Consider the following 22,509-nt stretch of genomic DNA (forward strand, 5'->3'; position numbering starts at 1 on the left):
AGAACCGCTTCTAAAAGGGCTTCTAAATTTAACCGGCCAAAAGTGGCACCTTAGGCGCCGACTCCACCGGTGCTCCAGCCCTGGAGCACCCAAGGGGAAAATTTGGTGGGTGCAGAGCACGCACCGGCAGCTCCCCGGCCCCAGCTCATCTCACCTCCGCTCCGCCTCCTCCCCTGAACGCACCGCCCCACTCTGCTTCTCCGCCCCCCACCCCAGGCTTCCCGCGAACCAGCTGTTTGCGCTGGAAGCTGGGGCAGGCTGAGAAGCAAGCGGCGGCTTCCCGCTCAGGCCCGCGGAGGGGAGCTCGGGCAGGGGGGGAGGGCCCACCCGTGCCACAGCAGGTAACCCGGGGGGGGGCACAGGGGAACCGCTCCCTGCCCCAGCTCACCTCCGCGACCCTCGGCCTGAGCGGGAAGCCGCTGTCTGCTTCTCAGTCCTCCTGGCTTCCTGACGAACAGCTGATTCAGGGGAAGCTGGGGGGGGGGGGGGGGCGGAGAAGCAGAGCAGGGCGGTGGGTTCAGGGGTGGAGGTAGAGTGGAGGTGAGCTGGGGCCAGGCGTGGGGCAGGGAGCTGCCGGTGGGTGCTCTGCACCCACCAAATTTTCCCCGTGGGTGCCCCAGCCCCGGAGCACCCAGGGAGTCAGCATCTAAGGCGCCACTTTTGATGTGATCAATGGGGGGAGCAGCCGCTCCCCCTGCTCCCCCGTCCCTAGGAGCCAGAGGGACCTGCCGGATGCTTCCTGGGAGCTGCCCCAGGTAAGCACCTCCGGGTCTCCACACCTCGCCCCCCCGGCAGGTGCCTCTGTCTCTTAGGGGTGGGGTGGGCACCCACTATGGTGGCCCACGAGACCCTCCTGCCCAGTTCTGGGGGCAGTCAGGGGATAGGGGAGGGGGGTGGATGGGGCAGGAGTCCCGGGGGGCGGGGGTGGGCAACGACCCCCTCGTGGGGCGAGGAGGGAACCCGTTGTTAAGATTTTGGCACCTCATCACTGCTTATACACTGCAGTCTGCCTCAGTGTGTGGGGGCTCAATGGTGACTGGCAGTAGCCAAAGACTGAGGTGAGGTGGGGATAGTGGGTGGGGGTTCCCTGGGGAGGGGAGACCCAGAGACTGTGGGGGTACTGCTAGGGGGCAGCACTCTGGGTAAAAGGGGCACGGGGGTCTGGGAGGGACATGGGGGCAAGCGGGACACCGGCCTGCAGAGGGCGCTCTGGAGGCTGGAAGAGCTAATTCCCTGAGAGACCAGCAGGAGGTGCCGCAGGGGTGAGTCCTGCACCGTGACGGGGGTACAGTAATCTGGAAAGGTTGAGAGCCACTGAATTAAAGGATTCTCATTCAAGCCCTATTGAAAACTAGTTACCAGCTGTGATTGATGGGACGCTAATGCACATTGTATCATTCTCTTTAACAGTACATGGCCTTCTTTGAGTTTAATGACCGGCTTGAAGCTATCCTGAGCAAGGCTTATGTCTACAGGTGAGGAAAAACCCCTGATACATTTTTATTTTTGGAGGAAGATCTTTTTGGGACTTTTCTTTTATTGGAGGGGGAAGAGGTGCCATTTGGTGGAGATGCAGCAATTTCCATCCAAACATAGTTCCTCTTTGATTATGATTTAATCACATATGGGGAACATTCTACATAGAGAAAATTCTTCCTCCTCGTTATTGACTGCCACAATTGCAGTGACTTCTCCTGAGACTGGAAATGTCTCCTGGGAGGCTGACAACACTAAAAGTGTTGATAACATCGGAATCAAACCTCACCTTAGGGCGTCCGCATCCCAAAGCATGTTACTTTTTCAGCTCTCCCTAGCCAAGAAGCAAGAGACTCATTTTCAGTCATTTTTAACTCTTCTCTTTTGCATTGTAGCACATGGCACTGCTTCCAGGATATGTCGCAGATCCATAATATGAAAGATGACTGTAGAAAAATGATCTAGGCTAATGATAGCCTTTAGTCATTAACCTCTTCCAAGTTGCAGCTCCATGTGATAAATGCTATCAACATTATTTGAAATGATCCCTTTGCTCCCAAAGCAACTGGGAGCAGAAGTAGTGGGGATAAACCGTGTAAAGCAGCCGGTAAAAATATTACTTTCCCCTACATTTTTAAAGAGTTTTACCGTGTGACTGGTGGGGAATCCTTTGGAATAATTAGAGTCAAATGTTCCGAAGCACTCCTTTTTCTCTTTCTAATAGGACTATAAATATCAGTGCTTGCCCTGTGTTTCTATTAATTATTTTTCACTTTTAATGATGGGGGATTTGAAGGTGTTTTTCATTATCGGGTACCTTGTAATCTTTCCTCTTTCATTGTTGCTTTTCTTTGCAGAGTGATAAGGACCACAGCCTATTTACTCTTCAGCTTACACGTGAACTCATGCCTGTATTACTGGGCATCATCGTACCAGGGACTGGGTTCTACCATATGGGTCTATAACGGGGAGGGAAACAGGTACTTAGTATGCGTGCCCTCTGTTTTGGAATAGGCCAATGCAGCAGAATAGGAGCGATAGAGAGACAGTCAGGATGCAGCCAAGGCTGAATTAACACCACACTTTTGACATACGAGTCCACCTTTTCGTCAAAAGCCAAACATTTCCAGTACAATATCATCGCTATTTGATTTATATAGGCAGGGCTGGTAGTGCTGCCTGTTATTAAAGTTGCCTGACTCTTCCCATTATAACTCCATTGCTTATAACTTTGGTAAACTTTAACCATTGAGGTTGACATTTTACATGCCATGTGTCTGCCTCAGTCTGAATGATGATGATTATTATCATGTTATGTTTCCACCAAAATGGTCCCGCCACTATGAGGAACTAGACTAGGGGGAAAAATATATTTTGCCATTAAAAAAAAAGTTCTGGAGACTTTTTCTCCAAGAAGCTCTAGTGCCCCCATGTTTTCCAGCTGTCCCCTAAACTTCTTTGTCTCTGTAGGTTTTCCGGGCACATTTTCATTTGAGGGAGAGGAGAGGCTTTCACCCCCGTAGTTTTTCCCTTTTCACCACATAATTGTTCTCGCTATAGTTTCCAAGAGGTCTCCTGCTGACTGTGCCCGGGCAGTTCTAATGGTATCAAGCAGGTGCTAACTTTTCCGGCGACAGGAACTGGTTGAAAAGTTGTTCATTTTTTTTCCCTGTATAGTTATATCCGCTGCTATTACTGGGCTGTCAAGACGCTAATTACTATTGGAGGACTGCCTGACCCTCAAACTCTGTTTGAGATACTCTTCCAGCTTCTGAACTACTTCACAGGGGTCTTTGCTTTCTCTGTCATGATCGGCCAAGTAAGTGAATAATCAACCTATCTTCCCTTCGGTATGATGCAGGTTCACAGTGCTTGTTGTTCTTAAGGTCACCTCTCTGAAAGCATGTTTGTTTCCCAGAAAGCACCCCCTGGGCTTTCCATCTTCATACATTGAAAAATTCCAGTAGCATCAGTGTTCATTCTTACATTATTTTAAGGTTTGTTTCTCTAATATAGAGAGGCTCCTGACCTGCTGCATGCCCATAGTTTTATAAGTCCGAGGACGCAGATGCTAAAAATCCACTGTCATGATACATGGTGTATGTTCAGTCTAAGAAGCTCGTTGTTAATAGTCTTTTGGATACTTAGTTTATTCATCATTACTTATAGTTATTTCCTTTAATTTTGTTCTCTTCCCTCCTCCAACTCAGATGAGAGATGTAGTTGGTGCGGCTACTGCAGGACAAACTTATTATCGGAGTTGCATGGACAGTACCATTAAATACATGAATTTCTACAAAATCCCCAAATCCGTTCAGAATCGGGTCAAAACCTGGTATGAATACACTTGGCATTCACAAGGCATGTTAGGTAAGAATTAGCTGTATTTAGGGTTACTGTCTTCATTAAGACTTTAAGTTCATGTCTCTCTGATATTTTTACCTTGGCCTATGAACATTATGAACAGCAATGTAAGCTGGCAGCTTACAACATTTTGTGAACTGCTTATCCGTGTCAATTGCACAGATGGTCTAGAGCAGCATTTCTCAAATGCATGTGGCCACCAAGGGCTTCTCTTGTGGCCACTGCCTCCTGGGCAGTGATTGGGAGGGGAGCTAAGCACCCCCTCCCTTGGGGCTGCCCAGAGGGGTTGGGCCATGCCCCCCTCTGGAAGCACAAATGCTGCAGGAGCAGACAGCTGTTGTGAGTTCCCCACCTTCCTGGGGGTGGTGGAGCTCAGACTTCTGGCTTTAGCGTTGGGGAGGCAGGCTCCGGCCATGCAGTGGCAAGCCCTGGACATGGGCTCTGGCTGTGTGGTGGCAGGTTCCAACCACGGGCTCAACCCCACAGCCACAGGGCCTGGCAGGCTCCATCCCCCAGTCCCTCACCCATCCACCCTATCACCCTTGGCCCCTGCTGCCTCCCTACCCACCTCCCCATCCGACCAAGGCTTGCTTGGTCCCCTGGCTTGCCAGGCCCCCTGGCTTGCCAGGCCTGAGTAAGTCTGCTTTGAAAAGTGATATTTGTATGTTTGCTAATATCACTTTTCACTGCCTCCCTGCTAGGTAGCAAGTCTGCCCCTGTGAAACGTGATATTAACAAACATACAAATGTCACTCTTCACAGAAGCAGACTTACTTGCTAACAAGTCTTAAAAAAAAACAAAAAACAACACCCCCAAAACAAAAGAAACAAAAACAAAAGACAAGAACATGCGAAGTACCTTATTTTTGTCCTTATTTGTGATTTCTTTTTAGGTCCAATAAAGAATAGACACAACTGTCCATTCTGTTTATTACTGAATCTGGAAAAACCCTACACGAATAAATTACTATGCTTTGGACATGTATATGTGCATGTTTATTTGTTTTTTTTCCCTAAAGCTAAATATTTTAGGAAGAAGTGTCGTAGCGGCCACCAGTAAGAGTTGATGGCCGCACTCTGTCTAATCTCCCTCCTCCACAGTTAATTGCACTGAGATTTTTTTCCAATTAAACCCAAAGGGGCACTGCTGAGTTTTGGAAAGTCACTGCAGTCATTTTGCAACACCGGGGACAGCACAGCATTGGGGCACTAAGCCTAAGGATTTTGTGGGATTTTTTTTTTCTTTCTCATTTCACTGATTTCTCTATTTCTTCCTTGTTTTACCCATACTTCTACACAGTCCACTACACTAGTACCAGGATTCCAATTCCTAGCCTGTTAGTGAACTAGCATGATCACAACAGCGCATTCCAAGATTGTAACTCCCCCCTCTATAGATGAAGTTAGCTGAATTGAGATTGTTGGCCAAATCACAACCGCCTGTGTAGGAAAAACCTGCCGTTCCTGCTAACGCATCCTGTTGTGGAAAAGCACGATCTGCACTGACTTGTTACTGAGCTCCATATTGGGAAGCTAGGTACATTTCTGTAAGTAGCCAGTTCTTTATTTTGTTTCCCCTTTTAACAGACGAATCCGAGCTGATGGGGCAGCTGCCAGACAAGATGAGGCTGGATATTGCTATTGATGTCAACTACGACATAGTCAGCAAGGTGGCGCTCTTTCAGGTACTGTCTACTTCTCCGATTGGACATTACCTGACGCCTGAAAGGCTCCTACAAATTAAGTAATTCCACTTCCTCTTTTGGGTTCAGGGCTGTGACAGGCAGATGATTTTCGACATGTTGAAGAGGCTCCGATCTGTTGTTTACTTACCTAATGATTATGTGTGTAAGAAGGTAACAAGCATTTTCTTTACATAAATTCTCTTTAGAGACTTGGAATAAAGTGATGCTATATGCGGGTGGGGAAGAGGCAAGGCCAGAAATGGAAGCTCATTGGTGGAATGACATGGATTTTGTTGGCCAGTGCATTTAGCAAGGAGATGTACCATCTCTTGGTTAGCTTGGTGTCATATTGTGGTTGACACTACAGCCACACAGAGTCAGGAAGAGGTCAGAAAGGCCTCCTGGGGAATTCCCCCTGGTGCAGAAGTAGCATAGGGCTGGCTTATGCGGCTTCACACTACCCTCCTGTGCAGCCTCTTGAGTAGGTATATACTGAGCGTGTGGATCGGAGCAAGAGTTGTGTTGTGGACAAGAGTGAGAGTGGATAGAGTACAAAGTGTTCCAGCTATTCTGAGCTGTAGAGCAGCCCATAGGCAGTTGTACAAGGCTGCTGTAACGTAAGGCAGCCTCTAGGTCAGGGGTTCTCAAACTGGGGGTTGGGACCCCTCGGGGGTTGCAAGGTTATTACATGCGGGGTTGCGAGCTGTCAGCCTCCTTCCCCCCACAACCCCAAAACCCCGCTTTGCCTCCAGCATTTATAATGGTGTTAAATATATTAAGTGTTTTTAATTTATTAGGGGTGTCACACTCAGAGGCTTGCTATGTGAAAGGGGTCACCAGTACAAAAGTCTGAGAACCACTATTCTAGGTTATGTCGGGAGCCACAACGGTTCCCAGAACAGTATAGACTCTTTTGGCCACTCCTGTGTTTTACCTGCCGTACTGCTCTTCCTGAAAGCTACCTGAAACAATGAGAAGAGCCAGGCTTGGCTAACACACCAGGAACTGATTAAGTTGTGCAAGGGAGATTCAAAGCAAAGATGTGCTCTGTGTCACTTAGTGTTGGTGATACTGATCACATTGTGCAAAGAGTGACCTCTGCTGATTTCAAGGTGCACAGCATTAACACTAATTGGAAAAAAATACGGGGGGGGGGGGGGAAGCAGCTGTGCATGCTCATTAAACAATAACAATTGAGAATAAGCAGGGTAAAACAACAACAAAAGGAAATATTTAGGGGGGGAAAAAAGCGTTGAGGAGAATTTTGTTTTTTAAAAAGATAAACCCTATTCCTGTTTTGGAACCTCCTGCATTTATGACCAGCAAGTGGAAAGCTATGAAAAGATTTGAGACAGAATAAAACAACATTCATGAAGTAATTGAATAGTTTAACTTGGATCAGGGTCTCTGTACATTTTTCCATACGCTTTCTTCCCCTCTTTCTGGGTTCCAGCAGGATAACCAGCGCACACCCCAGAAGTTGTTCTAATCTTTGTTTCAGGGGGAAATTGGCCGAGAGATGTACATTATACAAGCTGGACAGGTGCAGGTGCTTGGAGGACCTGATGGCAAAACTGTGCTTGTGACTCTGAAAGCTGGATCTGTGTTTGGAGAAATAAGGTCAGAGAGAGGATCGATGGGGAATTGGGAGAATAAAGACCAAGACTAAGATTAGAAGGAAGTTGGGGAAATAAGTCAGAGGTGGAGAAAACTAAAATTTGGAAATAAGATCTGGAAAGGAGGATCCATTGCTAGGACCTATTTGCTGCTATAATTAAAAGGGGTCACAATTTAACACCGAGATCTGTTAACACAAATTCCACTTTTTAATTTTAAACTTTCGAACTGTCATTGTCTCCCAGACTCCATTCTATGTGAGTCTACACAGTATGAACTGACCTGGTTGTCTAGTGACAGTTGCAAAGGCAACTCTCTCGGGGAAGAGAAATAGGGAAAAAGACTCATATATTGGTCATCAACAACCATCCTGGCTGATTAAACAGCATTGACAAGAGTCCTCTGCAGTGCTTATCGGCTGAAAAGATGGCTGACCACAATATGATTGGAAATAGATAAAAATGGGGATACCACAAGCCTGCAACAAGGATATTGAGGGGCCCCCTGCATAAAAACAAATTACTCAATAAACTGTATTGTTGATTTTCAAAAAAGTAGAAGATAAATGGAGAAAACTGATTATTCCACCTTGGATCACCCCTTTCCAATACCAGCAGAGTGAAAAGAAATCATTGCAAGCTTCTTGTTCTAGGCCATTTGTCCTGTGCTGATATGGCTTTAGGTAGGGAATCCATGTGAGTGAGAATGGGTGAAATCAAAGCATGGTGAAAATAGCTCATTGTAAATATGTTCTCTTCTTGATAACAATGAGTTAGGCTGGCTGTTCAGGTCCTCCGACCCCAAAGCAGAAACAAGAGCTTGAGATACAAATATGAAAACAAAATGTTATAGTTTAAAAAAATCTATACATCCCTACTGGCCATGATCTACATACTCTGCAGTGGTAATAAAGAAGGGTGGAACTAAAATGCTGACCTGGTTATCCTACATAAAGGTGGTTTCTACGGTAGTATGTAAACTACGGTCACTACTATTGTTGATATCCAACGCTTGTACAGAGCAGCCCAGAGTGCCATAGTGATTTGTAACACACTAGTAGTGGGTACTTTTCTGTCTATAAAACTAGTTTTAAAGAACAATATTATAAAATAACTACAATAAAATCATTTTTATGTAGTGATTTTCATACCCATAAAAAGAACAGGAGTACTTGTGGCACCTTGGAGACTAACAAATTTATTAGAGCATAAGCTTTCGTGGGCTACAGCATATAGGAACATCTAGTAAGAAGAAATATATATACATACAGAGAAGGTGGAAGTTACCATACAAACTGCGAGAGGCTAATTAGTTAAGATGAGCGATTATCTGCAGGAGAAAAAAACTTTTGTAGTGACAATCAAGATGGCCCATTTAGACCACACAAGCGGTCCATTTCCTGGACACTACTGTCCTAATAAGTGATGGTCACATAAACAGCACCCTATACTGGAAACCTACTTACTGCTATACTTACCTACATGCCTCCAGCTTCCATCCAGGACACACCACACGATCCATTGTCTACAGCCAAGCTCTAAGATACAACCGCATTTGCTCCAATCCCTCAGACAGAGACAAACACCTGCACGATCTCTATCAAGCATTCTTAAAACTACACTACCAACGTGCTGAAGTGAAAAAACAGATTGACAGAGCCAGAAGAGTACCCAGAAGTTACCTACTACAGGACAGGCCCAACAAAGAAAATAACAGAACACCACTAGCCATCACCTTCAGCCCCCAACTAAAACCTCTCCAACGCATCATCAAAGATTTACAACCTATCCTGAAAAATGATCCCTCACTCTCACAGATCTTGGGAGACAGATCAGTCCTCGCTTACAGACAGCCCCCCAACCTGAAGCAAATACTCACCAGCAACCACACAACAAAAACACTAACCCAGGAACCTGTCCTTTTAACAAAGCCTGATGCCAACTCTGTCCACATATTTATTCAAGTGACACCATCATAGGACCTAATCACATTAGCAATGCCATCAGGGGCTCGTTCACCTGCACATCTACCAATGTGAGATATGCCATCATGTGCCAGCAATGCCCCTCTGCCATGTACATTGGCCAAACTGAACAGTCTCTACGCAAAAGAATAAATGGACACAAATCTGACATCAGGAATCATAACATTCAAAAACCGGTAGGAGAACACTTCAACCTCTCTGGCCACTCAGTAAAAGACATAAGGGTGGCAATTTTGCAACGGAAAAGCTTCAAAAATAGACTCCAGTGAGAAACTGCTGAGCTTGAATTAATATGCAAACTAGATCCCATTAACTTGGGTTTGAATAGAAACTGGGAGTGGCTGGGTCATTACACATATTGAATCTATTTCCCCATGTTAAGTATCTTCACACCTTCTTGTCAACTGTCTAAATGGGCCATCTTGATTATCACTACAAAAGTTTTTTTTCTCCTGCTGATAATAGCTCATCTTAATTAATTAGCCTTTCACAGTTTGTATGGCGACTTCCACCTTCTCCGTATGTGTATATATTTCTTCTTACTATATGTTCCATTCTATGCATCCGATGAAGTGGGCTGTAGCCCACGAAAGCTTATGCTCTAATAAATTTGTTAGTCTCTAAGGTGCCACGAGTCCTCCTGTTCTTTTTGCGGATACAGACTAACACGGCTGCTACTCTGAAACCTGTCATACCAATGTATCACCAAAACACTTAAAATGTTAGATGTGTAAAATGTCACAGTTGGCAAAAGTTGAGCTCCAAGTACAGTGGCGACACATCTCCTGCAACAAACTCTGCTATCAAACCGTGTGAAAGCTCAGATTTTAAACGATTAAAAACTGTATTGGCCCAACATACAATAGTTTTAACATCTCTTGGTATTTTAATTAGCTTGTTGGCAGTGGGAGGTGGAAATCGTCGCACAGCAAATGTTGTGGCTCATGGATTTACTAACCTTTTCATCTTGGAGAAGAAGGACTTGAATGAAATTTTGGTGCATTATCCAGAATCTCAGAAGCTGCTGCGTAAGAAGGCGAGGTGAGTGACAGGATGTTGCTAAAATGTCATTTCTCATAAACATGCAGATATAGTACAATTTTCAAAGTCTGAAAGAACAGGTGATCTTTGGGGCTGCACACTGGAGAAATTACACCCAAAGTGTTAAGGGAAAATTTTCAGTGCTAAGCGCACCAGACTGTACATACATACATCTTTTTGGGCCTCAGTTACATCAGTTCTCATAAACGAAGCAGACTTGAACCTGATCGGGACTTGGAGAGAGATGAAAACCGTAGGTGCTGTGGGAATTGTTGATGTTTCAGCAGATGGTGCTCTTCCCTTTGAGTTAGCATTGAGCTAATGGCGGTGCTGTTGGAATTGGTGTTTTGCAGATGGGATGTTAAACTGAGGTACTAATAATTTGGGGTCATTTTAAAACTTCCATGGTGCTTTTTACAAGAAAACTTAATTTAAGGGCCAAACTGCAACACTGGCTGAATTCGCAGGCAGGAACTTTAGGAATCACTTTGCTCCCCTACATATAAACCCCAAATCACAAGTAGCAACACAGAGGGTGAACAGTGACTACTTCCTGTTTCACATTTATGATACTGGGGAGTGAGCAGAGCCTTGGCTCGCCCCACTCATGCACCAGCCAGTGCAGCTGAGCCAATGTGTCAAGGCCAGTAAACTGAACTGATATAGAGGTGAAGCAGATTATTCCCACCTCCTCTTGGAGCAAGAGCGGGGTGCTAGCCTGGGACTCTCAGAATCCCAGACTGGTTCCTGTTCCACTCGTGCAGCAGTGTAACTATCCTTCCTTGGGGATGGTGTCACAATTGAGTCTTAAGTAATTACATTCTGACTACTAAAACTCCCATCTGAGGAGAGTGCTATTAATTTCCTTTCCTAATTTATTGCTGTTTTTCATCCTAGGTGTGTCAGGATATCATTTACACTTCAGGAACGGAAAAGACTAATTAGGGCATCTAGTTTATTCCTCTGACATTGCAGAATTGTTCCCTGTTTACTGGTGTTTTGTATGGTCTAAGTTTAAACGTGTTAAGCAATGGGGCTGCTACCACATCCTGAGGAAAAATTATTCCTTGATATTCAGCCTAAATTTTCCCCTCTAGTAATTTAATCTCATTAATTAATTTTCATTCTATTCAACTCAGCAGCACAGAGGTCTGGAATTCTACTACTACCTAGCTGGCATGCTAGAATGTTAGAAGTAGACCAAGGGACATGGGAAGGTGGGCAAAGTGCAAATGACGTGGACATATGTACATGCTAACGTAGCTATAATATGGCTCTGAAATTTGTGTATGCATGTTTAAAATTGGCTTCTGCAGAGAATGATGCATGCGACTAAATTTGTTTTCTGCACACATTTGTACCACTAAAACTTTATCACTCGAATGTACACAGGAACTGTGAATGCAACATGGGAACAAACACAACCAAAGCAGACTCATAGAACCACAGGGTTAGAAGGGACCGCCAGGATCATCTAGTCTCACCCCCTGCCAGGATGCAGGATTTGTTGTGTCTAACCCATCCAAGACAGGTTTCAGAGTAACAGCCGTGTTAGTCTGTATTCGCAAAAAGAAAAGGAGTACTTGTGGCACCTTAGAGACTAACCAATTTATTTGAGCATAAGCTTTCGTGAGCTACAGCTCACTTCATCGGATGCATACTGTGGAAAGTATAGAAGATCTTTTTATACACAAAAAGCATGAAAAAATGGGTGTTTACCACTACAAAAGGTTTTCTCTCCCCCCACCCCACTCTCCTGCTGGTAATAGCTTATCTAAAGTGATCACTCTCCTTACAATGTGTATGATAATCAAGGTGGGCCATTTCCAGCACAAATCCAGGGTTTAACCAGAACGTCTGGGGGGGGGGGGGTAGGAAAAAACAAGGGGAAATAGGTTACCTTGCACAATGACTTAGCCACTCCCAGTCTCTATTCAAACCTTAGGCTAAGTGGCTAAGTCATTATGCAAGGTAACCTATTTCCCCTTGTTTTTTCCTACCCCCCCCCCCCAGACGTTCTTGTTAAACCCTGGATTTGTGCTGGAAATGGCCCACCTTGATTATCATACACATTGTAAGGAGAGTGATCACTTTAGATAAGCTATTACCAGCAGGAGAGTGGGGTGGGGAGAGAGAAAACCTTTTGTAGTGGTAAACACCCATTTTTTCATGCTTTGTGTGTATAAAAAGGTCTTCTATACTTTCCACAGTATGCATCCAATGAAGTGAGCTGTAGCTCACGAAAGCTTATGCTCAAATAAATTGGTTAGTCTCTAAGGTGCCACAAGTACTCCTTTTCCATCCAAGACAGATGGCTATCCAACCTCCTTTTGAAAGCCTCCAGTGGAGGAGATTCCAGGACTTCCCTAGGCAGTTTGTTCCATTGTCCTACTGTTCTTACAGTTAGGAAGTTTTTCCTGAGATATAAACTAAATCTGCCATGCTGCAGTTTGAAGTCTTTTGTCCTGCCTTCTATGACGAGAGAACAATTTTTTCCATTTTTTTTTATGGCAGCTTTTCAAGTTTTTGAAGACCACTGTCATATCCCCCCTTAATCTCCTCTTTTTCAAACTAAACACACCCAGTTCCTTCCGCCTTAGCTCATATGGCTTGCATTCCATCCCTTTCATTATCTTTGTTGCTCACCTGTGGATCCTTTCTAGTTTCTCTACATCCTTTCTATACATTGGTGACCAAAATTGGACACAGTACTCCAGCTGAGGCCTAACCAGCGCTGAGTAGAGCAGTATTATCCCCTCCCGTGACTTGCATGCTATGTCTCTGTTAATGCAACCCAAAATTGCATTTTTTAAAAAAAATTTATTATTATTAATTATTTTTTGCAACAGCATCACCTTGCTGACTCATGTTGAGGTTGTGATCCACCACAGCTCCCAGATCCTTCTCAGCAGTGCTGCTGCCAAGCCACTTATCCCCCCCATTCTGTATTTGTGCATTTGGTTTTTCTTCCCTAAATGTAGCACCGCACATTTGTCTTTGTTGAATTTCATATTCACAGGGATTTTTTTTCTCATAATTTTCCCAGCTCTACTCTGCAACCAAGTCTAATGTTTTGAGAGTGCCTTTAACTGCTGCAAAACTTGAACTGTCTGTGTTAGAAAATTAATCCAATATTGCATATCTCTGGACAAAATTAGTCTCTTTCTTATTCTAGGAAAATGCTGAAAAATAACAATAAACCCAAAGAAGAAAAAGGCATGCCAAAAGATACGCTTATCATTCCTCCAAGACCTGGGACACCTAAACTCTTTCAAGCTGCCCTGGTAGCTGCAGGAAAGATGGGAGGCAAAGGAAAGCTTGCCCATATCAGATGGAAATTGAAAGAGCTGAAAGCAATGCAAGCTATGCAGGTAAGAACAAAGGATTGGAGTTTTTGTTCTTTCATTCACAATGAAACTATCATCTTGCAACACTGTTGATGGAGACTTAACAAGAAACAGCACAGAGTCTATATTTCAGCTGAACAACAATGAACCACTGGCTAATCACAATCTACACGTTCATTCTTTTTCATTTTTCTGCTGGGACTATCTACAAGGGTACCAACTGGTGGCAATCATGGACAGAAATGTGTCCGTCAGGAAATCAGCTGAGATAATCAACTCATTTCACATGAAGTCAGACTAAGTTTGAGAGCAATATGGAATAAATGGAACAGTGGTCCTAGATGGATTGAGGAAACCCTGGCAGGAAGGCATTGTAATCCAGTGGGCTAATGTAGTAGGAGAACACATTAGCTTTTCATTTGGGGAGATCCTAATAATGTGAAAAATTTAGGTCTCATTCTAGTCTGCAGTGGACATACATCCACATCACACAATCACTCTACTGTGTAACATTCATAGAGCCAATCCATATTATGTTAAAGTGACAGACAAGTACACAGTCAGACATCCAGCATCCACAGGGAAATCTTATCAGTCCAACTTTGTAGATGTACAACTGTAGCAGAAGTCATGCTCCAGGATTCAATAGTGGTTCTATCTGCATATGATTTGCTGAATTTAAGAAAGTAAAAGCCTTAATATGAATATACTAAAGGACTGTGATTTTATTAATTAGATATACCTGTGTATTATAACCACTATATTATACGGACAGTATCCTAACTGAAAGTCTTTGCTTAGTAGTAGTGTTAAGGTACTATGGTAAAGAGGGCCGTATATGTATCTAGAAAGACACATAGAACAATGCAATGTCTTTCTAGTGTCCTTCGTAAAAGAATAAGAAGGCTTCATACAATTAAATGCTGTAACAATAATTAAAGAATAGTTAAAAGCGGCAGAGAATATAGATGCTGACATACACGACACATTCCGGATAGTAATGGAGAATGAATTCTGTAATTAAGGCATTCCATTCATAACCCCCATTAACACAGGTAGGTCTTTGTCCTTCTCCAGTAGCTGGTCCGCATAAAGAGGTTTCTGAGACTGCTGCTGCTTCCAGCTAATTGATGTAAGCTGGAGAGGCCTATGCTTTTAGAGAGAGAGATCCAGCTGGCAACTTACCCACTAGACTGTTACACATTGTTTCAAAACTAGTACCATGATAAACTAGGATAAATCCTGGGGATATTTCAGATTAGAATTGAAGTACAATGACTAAACCGTATAAAGAAAGCTTTCACACTTAACTTGCACTATAATGAGGTGGAACCTGCGAGAGGTACATTAGCCTGGATAGGGTACCTGACAGGTGTTTTGTTTAAAGTGCTGCCGGCCAGATCTGATGAAAGAGAAGATCCAGGGTTTGGAGATGCAGGTGGAAACTATGGCTGAGTTTTGAAGGGGGTTTGAATGGATGATTGGGTGGGGCGGGGGGGAAGGTGAGGGGAGGCTGAAGGGAAATCTCGAGACTTGCAGATGCAAGCTGGACTGGAGAACTGGGAGGGTAGATGGTGGGTGAGGAAGTGGCTGGTGTAAGCATATGACTATAAGAACAAGGCAGAGGAAAAGACGGGCTAGCAAAGGAGAAATAGAGCTGAGAAACAGGTTTGCTGAGTTGGACAATAAAGGGGTGCAGTGGGCCATAACAGAGGGCGGGAGGCAGGGCCGTCCTTACCCATACGCAAAGTATGCAGCTGCGTAGGGCACCAGGAAATTTGGGGCACCAAATTTCCTGGTGCCCTGCACAGCTGCGTGCTGCTCCAGCCCTGCTCTGACTCTTCCCCAGGGCCCCTGCCCCTAGCCACACCCCCACACCCCTGACTCTGCAGCAGGGCCGGGCCTGCAGTCACCGGCGGTGGGAAGTGCAGCGACCCGGCCCCAGCCGTGCTGCCGGTGAGTGCTGGGGGGTGGTTCTCCCCTGCCCCCCAAGCCTGCTTCCCCTGCTTCCCCCCCCCCCCGCTCCCGGAGGCCTGGGGCCTGCTTCCCCCCTGCAGAGGCCTCCCCCCCTCATGGGGGGGCTGCGTAGGGCCCCAGAATAGCTAGGGACGACCCTGGTGGGAGGGCAAGGAAGAAGAGAAGAGCAGCTAGTCCTACAGGAAGAGGGGAAAAGTCCATGGGACATAGCCAGAGTTCGAAGCCTCGAGAGAATAGAGGATGTCTGATAGAAGACCGCAAATGAGAACAAAAGACAACAGGATTTGCAGCCAGAAAGAAGTGAAAGAGGAAGGCTGGAGAATTGCACCAACACCAGGAAGTTGCAGGTCTACATGACTGCAGACTCCCTACTAAGAAGAACAGACAGGCCTGTCATCAAAGGTGATCCAGAGAACAGGAAGGTGTGCTGTCTGCTGGGAGCTAAGATACAGGATGTGGATCTGAAGCTGAAGATGATCTTAATGGGAGAAGGAAAGAATCCACTGATTGTCCTTCATGTGGGAACAAATGATACCTCTAGAGTCTCATTAGAATGCATGAATGGGGAGGGTATTCCAGGCTGGGGAAGACGCTTAAAGAAATGGAGGCTCAGGTTATCTTCAGTGGGATTCTGCCTGTCCCTAGAGGAGGAGAGTGAAGGTGAGACAAGGTGACGATGATCAACAGATGAGTCAAGCAGTGGTGCGATAAGGAGGGCTTTGGGATGTTTGACCACTGGGAGGCATTCATGGACAGAGGACTGTTCTCATGGGATGAACTCCACCTGAGTAGGGAGGGAAATAGACATCTGGGATGGAGGTTGGCAACAGATTAAAAGAGCTTTAAAGTAGGAATTTGGGGGCAATGTTTGAGAGATGCTCATGTAATCTCCAAGCCTCATTCTAATATTGAGCAGGAGGAAAATCAAGTAAGAGAGGATACAGCAGTGGAGAAAGGAACAACAGGGTAGGAGAAAGTGTCATTGATTTTGGCATCAACAGTCAGGTTGGCGATACTGCCAGTAGAATGACTGTACCTAATCAGACGAGGAATCTGGGCAAAGCCAAGCAGAAACAATTAAGATGCCTGTAGATCAAGGCAAGAAGCCCGGGTAACAAAATGGAGGAACTAGAACTACTGGTGCAGGAAGTGACGAGAGATATCCTAGGGATAATGGAAACCTGGTGGAATAGTAGTCATGGCTGGAGTACAGGTATTGAGGGTATGTGGTGTTCAGGAAGGACAGAAATAAAAGTAAAGGTGTTGAAGTAGCATTGTATATCAATGGCAAGGCAGAATGTAAAGAAATTACAAATCATGGTATAGATCAAATGGAATCTGTTTGGGTCAAAATAGCTTTCTTCCCCAAAGTGATCAGAGGTGCGACTGAGATAGTGCTTGGGGTCTGCTAGAGACTCCTAGGGTCTGATTGGGATATAGAGACTTTTAAAATATTTCTAATGAAATAAATACTACTGGGAGTTGAGTGATTATAGGAGACTTTAATTTTCCAGATATAGATTGGAGGACAAGGGCTACGAGTAATAGTAGGGCCCAGATATTCCTGGATGTGATAGCTGACAGATTTTTTCACCAAATAGTCACCAAACCAACAAGAGGTGAGGCCATTTTAGGTTTAGTATTGGTAAGTAGCGAAAACCTCAGAAGAACTGGTTGTACAGGACAGTCTTGGTTCGAGTGATCATGAGCTAATTCCATTTAAAAATGGAAGAATAAACAAAAATAGATCTGCAACTAAGGTCTTTGATTTCAAAAGGTTAAACTTTAAAAAATTAAGGGGAGTAGTTAGGGAAGTGGACTGGACTGAAGAACTCAAGGATCTGAATGTGGTGGAGGCTTGGAATTACTTTGTCAGAGTTACAGAAGCTCTCTGAAGCCTGCATCCCAAGCAAGGGGGAAAAATTCCTAGGGAAGGCAGACCAAACTGGATGAAGATGCTCTTCAAACAGGTTATTAAGAGAAAGTAGAAAGCCTACAAGGAATGGAAGATGGGATGGATCAGCAAGGAAAGCTACATCTTGGAGGTCAGAAAGTGTAGGGGAAAAGTGAGAACTGCCAAAAGCCAAGCCAATTTAGACCTTGCAAAGGAACTTAAAAAACCAATAGTAAAATGTTTCTTAGCTGTCCCACTTCTTTCCTTGTTTTGTTTTTATTTATATAGCTAAGCACTGAGGACGGGGTGGAGGTGAAAGATAATCTAAGCATGGCCCAACACCTAAACGAATACTTTGCCTTAATTTTTAATAAGGATAATGAGGAGCTTAGGGGTAGTGGCAGGGTGGCTCATGGGAACAAGGATATGGAAGTAGAAATGACCACATCTGAGGTGAAGGTCAAAGCCAAACAGCTTAATGCGACCAAATCGGGGGATCCAGATAACCTCCATCCAAGAATATTACAGGAACGGGCACACAAAATTGCAAGCCCAATATCAAGGATTTTTAATTAATCTGTAAATTCGGAATTCATACCCTATGGCTGGAAAATTGCTAATATAGTACTTATTGTTAAGAAAGGAAAAAAAGTGATCCAGGAAAGTACAGGCCTGTTAGTTTGACCTCAATTCTATGCAAGGTCTTGGAACAGATTTTGAAGAAGAAAAAAAAAGCCGTTATGGACATACAGGTAAATGGTAATTGGGATAAAATACAACAAGGGTTATCATAAGGTGCCAGGTCACCCTGATCTTTTTCTTTGAGAACTGTTTTGTTTAGACAAATGAAATGAAGTAGAGCTCATCTATCTGGATTTCCATAAGGCATTTGATACAGTTCCACATGGGGAAATTATTAGTTAAATTGGAGAAGATGAGGGTTAATATGAGGATTGAAAGGTGGGTAAGGAACTGGTTAAAGGGGAACTGTCAAGCTGGAGGGAGGTTACTAGTGGAGTTCCTCAGGGATCAGTCTTGGGACCAATCTTATTTCATATTTTCATTATGACCTTGTACAAAAAGTGGGAATGTGCTAACATAATTTGAAGACAACACGAAGTTGGGAGGTATTGCCAATATGGAGGAGGACCAGAATATCATACTCCAATTTTCAAGGTCATGCAGATTATTTTGTAACAGAAATGGGATGAAATTTAATAGTGCAAAGTGCAAGGTCATGCATTTAGGGATTAACAACAAGATTTTTTTTTTGCTGTAAATTGGGGACATATCAGTTGTAAGCATCAGAGGAGAAGAGAGACCTGGGTGTATTGGTCAATCATAGGATGACTAGGAGCAACCAACGTGATGTGACCATGAAAAAGGCTAATGCAATCCCAGGGATGCATCAGGCAAGGCATTTCCAGTGAAGATAGGGAAAGTGTTATTACCATTATACAAGGCACAGATGAGACCTCCCTGGAGTATTGTGCGCAATTCTGGTCTCCCATGTTTAAGAAGGATGAATTCAAACTGGAACAGGTGTAGAGAAGGGCTACTAGGATGATCAGAGGAATGGAAAAGCTACCTTACAAGAGGACATTTAAGGAGCTTGGCTCGTTTAGCCTAACCAAACAAAGGCTGAGGGGAGATATGATCACTCTGTCAGAGAGAGAAACACCCGATAGGGAGAGGAGTTCTTAAAGTTAAGTGCCAATGTTAGCACATGAAGAAATGGATATAAACTGTCCATCAACGAGTTTAGGCTTGAAATTGGACAAAGGTTTCCAACCGGCTGAGGAGTGACATTCTAGAAGAAGGCCCCCAAAGTGAGAAGAGGGGACAGAAAACCTAAATGGTTTCACGACTGAGCTTGATAAGTTTTATGGTGGGGATGGTAGGATGCGATTGCCTACAATACCGTGTGGCCCATCTGTGACTGCTGGTAGCAAATATCTGCAGTGGCCGGAGGTAGGACACTAGATGGGCAGAGCTCTGAGTCACTACAGTGAATTCTTTCCTAGGTGTCAGACTGGTGGGTCTCACCAACAAAGTCAGAGTCTAACTGGTCACCATATTTGGGGTTGGGAAGGAATTTTCCCCCAGGTCAGATTGACAGAGACCCTTGAGGTTTTTCGCCTTCCTCTGTCTGCAGCATGGGGCCTGGGTCACTTGCTGGTCTGAACTAGAGAAGATGGTGGATTCTCTGTAACTTGAAGTCTTTAAGTCTTGATTTGAGGATTTCAGTAACTCAGCCAGAGGTTATGGGTCCATTACAGGAGTGAGGTTCTGTGGCTTGCAATGTGCAGGAGGTCAGACTAGATGATCACGATGGTCCCTTCTGGCCTTAAAGTCTGTGAGTCTTTGATCTCTAGCTGTTTCTTGCGCATATAATTCACCTTCCCATACCAAAAGGAAAAACATCATAGTGAGATGAAATCTTGATAATGAGTTCGGACTCAGTAAAATGGCTTGAAATTCTCCTTTCTCTCTCTCTGCCAGACATATTAATTCATATTACTAATACTGTGGTAGTGCCTAAGGATCCCAATCATGGGCTAGGGCCTCATCACTTTTACTTTGTTTTATTTGTGTTCCAGGAGCCCAAATCCACTCCAGTTCTGCTGAAATTACCAGTTCGCCATCATTCATTTAAAGCACCCTGCAAATCAAGTGACCACACTGATGAGGAGGATATCATCTCAAAATCTTCAGATAATTCAGTCTCTATTCGCTTGAGTCCTGCCCCACAAAGCAACGAACAGATTCTTTCTGTGGAGGTTTCAGAAAAGGAAGAAAAGAAATGAAAAGCAAACAACCCCCTGTCCTTCTTAGAAAGCCACTGCCATGAGTTTCAGCCAGACAACTGCATCCTATAGAAGCTTTTACTGGCTACCGATTTCTGTGCGATGGCTAGTAGCGTCGCTCACTAAGCCAACTTGATATTCTCTGTCTTTCTTGGGTACTTAGACCACAAGACCGCTGTTGATAAGGATCTTTGCCATAGGGCCTAGAACTGTACAAAGCTTCTGCACTTTGGAAGTCCAACATTTATTGAACTCCTTTATAAACATTCCCACTAAATACCCGGCCAACCCTCTTGCCTCCAAATCCAGCCTTACAGTGAAGGAGCCCTGCAGTAACGAATACTGGCTTTTTACAGTTCTGAAGGGTTAGTGTCTGTTTTTATCAGATATCAGTGCAGCCCCTTCTGAAGGTTGCAGTTGTTTTCGCCCCTAAATGTGACTCGTAATTTACTAAAAACAAACAGAAGAAAAGCCAAGATTCCTGTCCATTGGTTGCAAAGTTGTCATAGGCGATGCTGTGTAAGACGCGGAAATGATGGAAAAACCGATGTGGTTCTAAAGAACAGCAAAGAAAATTAGCATAACTGATAGCCTGAAAGACAGGACTTCTCCCGAGTTCCAAATTCCGAGATACGCAAACAAGCGTGTAATTTCTTTCAATGGGGTGTGTGTGTGTGTCACCATATGAACATAGCTTGGTTTCATAGGCTTATCAACATTTTTAACATCATCTTTGCAATTCCTTTGTTGGATCTCAGACCCTCTGCCTCTAAGGAAGCAGGCTACTGCTTTGCACAATGCTTGTTATTGTAATACTGTGCTTGTCATCTCTTTGGTTCAGTGCTCAGCCAATAGAAAGTACTGTGATTGATCTTTTGGTTTAGTGTCTGAACCAAGAAATTTCATTTGGGTTGCACGAAACATTTCTCTTCTTCTTTGCGTAAAGAAGAAATAAGGTGTTTGCTACATGGGGCAGTCCCAAAATGTATTAAAATATAAGTTCACTCATTCAACAAATACTCATGCGCTAATTAGTAGTGCAGACCTCACAAGCTTATGTATGGCAAGGCCATGCTGCTAAATGAGTAGGATACCACTGTAAGAATTACATGCATGTGTACACTGTACATTTATCACTTGTAAGATCTTCTTTTACAGGGAAAGTTTGGATATGAAATTACTGACCTTTACCTTACACCTTCTTCACAATTTACTATCATGCATACAAGTTTTCTCCCTCCCAAGAATGATTGTCGGAGAAGCTATGTGGGCTTCTCTGGGGGCAGAAATACATGTCAATGCTGATTAGCAGCATCTTGATTTCTCTTAAGTATTCTTACAGACTGCAGCACGTTTAAGGAACTCAGATATGTTACAAGTAAAGCTGAAGTCACCACTGCTCTTAACACTGCAAGGTAAAAGCTTGAGTTTTGATAAGAGTATTGAAACTTCCCTGAATATTTCTTATCCCATGAAGATTTGCACATTATTTAGTTTCCTACATTTTGGTGGGTAGTGTATAGTATTTTTTCACTATATAAACATTTAAAAAGTAAAAAAATCTGTGCAAAAATTGTAGGTGAAAATGTGGTTTTGATTCCTGGGTATATTTTGATATGGTTTGTAAGGGTAGTTTAAATGAATAATATGCCTTCTGCTGCAGTGGCTTTCATATTCCAAAGCATTTTCATTAAACTTTTAGATTATTGTTCATCATGTGTGGCTTCATTTCAGGAACAGAGAATGTGTTAAAAATTCCTGCTTAGTTTAGCTTTGTCTATTAATTTGCTATATGTCAACAAGACAAATTTTATGTGCAAGCATTTAGGACAACTTTCTCAGACTTAAATATACAACGTGAACAACCCCAAGCTAATGTTACAAATTTGTCATAGAACTATGAGTCTTTTTGCCATATTCCATGTGAGCACCTGGACAGACTCACCTTCTCTGTGCAAATCAAGAAGTTCAGTGGTAAAATTTACCACAAAGCCAACTAGCTAGACAATACACCCAGAATTCTTATTTTTACTTGTTGTTGGTTGATTTTTGTAAAAGTTTCAGAGTGCCTTTCAAATGTCACCAAATTTTTAATAGCAGCCACTGTTAATTTTTGAACTCACTGTTATCAGAGGCTAACAGCCTGAAAAGGTCCCTGAGTGAAATCTTGGCTCAATTTCCCCATAGCATCTCCCTGCTTCTAGTTTTTAACTGCATGCTTTTATTCCTCTTAGCGCTTCAAATTTCCTGTATAACAATAGGTTTTAAAAAGAAAGTCAACATGCTCAGTAGTCCCACTGAGTTCAAGGTAAACGTG

The 22,509-nt window shown here is 43.8% G+C and overlaps 1 protein-coding gene across 1 annotated transcript in view; it reads left to right on the forward strand.

Annotated features, from left to right (window-relative positions):
• Positions 1-21,903, forward strand: part of CNGB1 (cyclic nucleotide gated channel subunit beta 1) — a 96,304-nt gene extending 74,401 nt beyond the window's left edge. Inside the window, exons 24-33 of the mRNA XM_043526465.1 lie at positions 1,411-1,475; positions 2,334-2,456; positions 3,154-3,295; positions 3,687-3,846; positions 5,428-5,525; positions 5,613-5,696; positions 7,027-7,145; positions 10,021-10,167; positions 13,343-13,538; positions 19,986-21,903. Coding sequence (XP_043382400.1) covers positions 1,411-1,475; positions 2,334-2,456; positions 3,154-3,295; positions 3,687-3,846; positions 5,428-5,525; positions 5,613-5,696; positions 7,027-7,145; positions 10,021-10,167; positions 13,343-13,538; positions 19,986-20,192 — 1,341 coding nt within the window. The 3' untranslated portion in view covers positions 20,193-21,903. The remainder of the gene's footprint in view (positions 1-1,410; positions 1,476-2,333; positions 2,457-3,153; positions 3,296-3,686; positions 3,847-5,427; positions 5,526-5,612; positions 5,697-7,026; positions 7,146-10,020; positions 10,168-13,342; positions 13,539-19,985) is intronic.
• The last annotated feature ends 606 nt before the right edge of the window (positions 21,904-22,509 follow it).

This window comes from Chelonia mydas, chromosome 12 (genome assembly GCF_015237465.2).
Source record: "Chelonia mydas isolate rCheMyd1 chromosome 12, rCheMyd1.pri.v2, whole genome shotgun sequence".
Classification (NCBI taxonomy): domain Eukaryota; kingdom Metazoa; phylum Chordata; order Testudines; family Cheloniidae; genus Chelonia; species Chelonia mydas.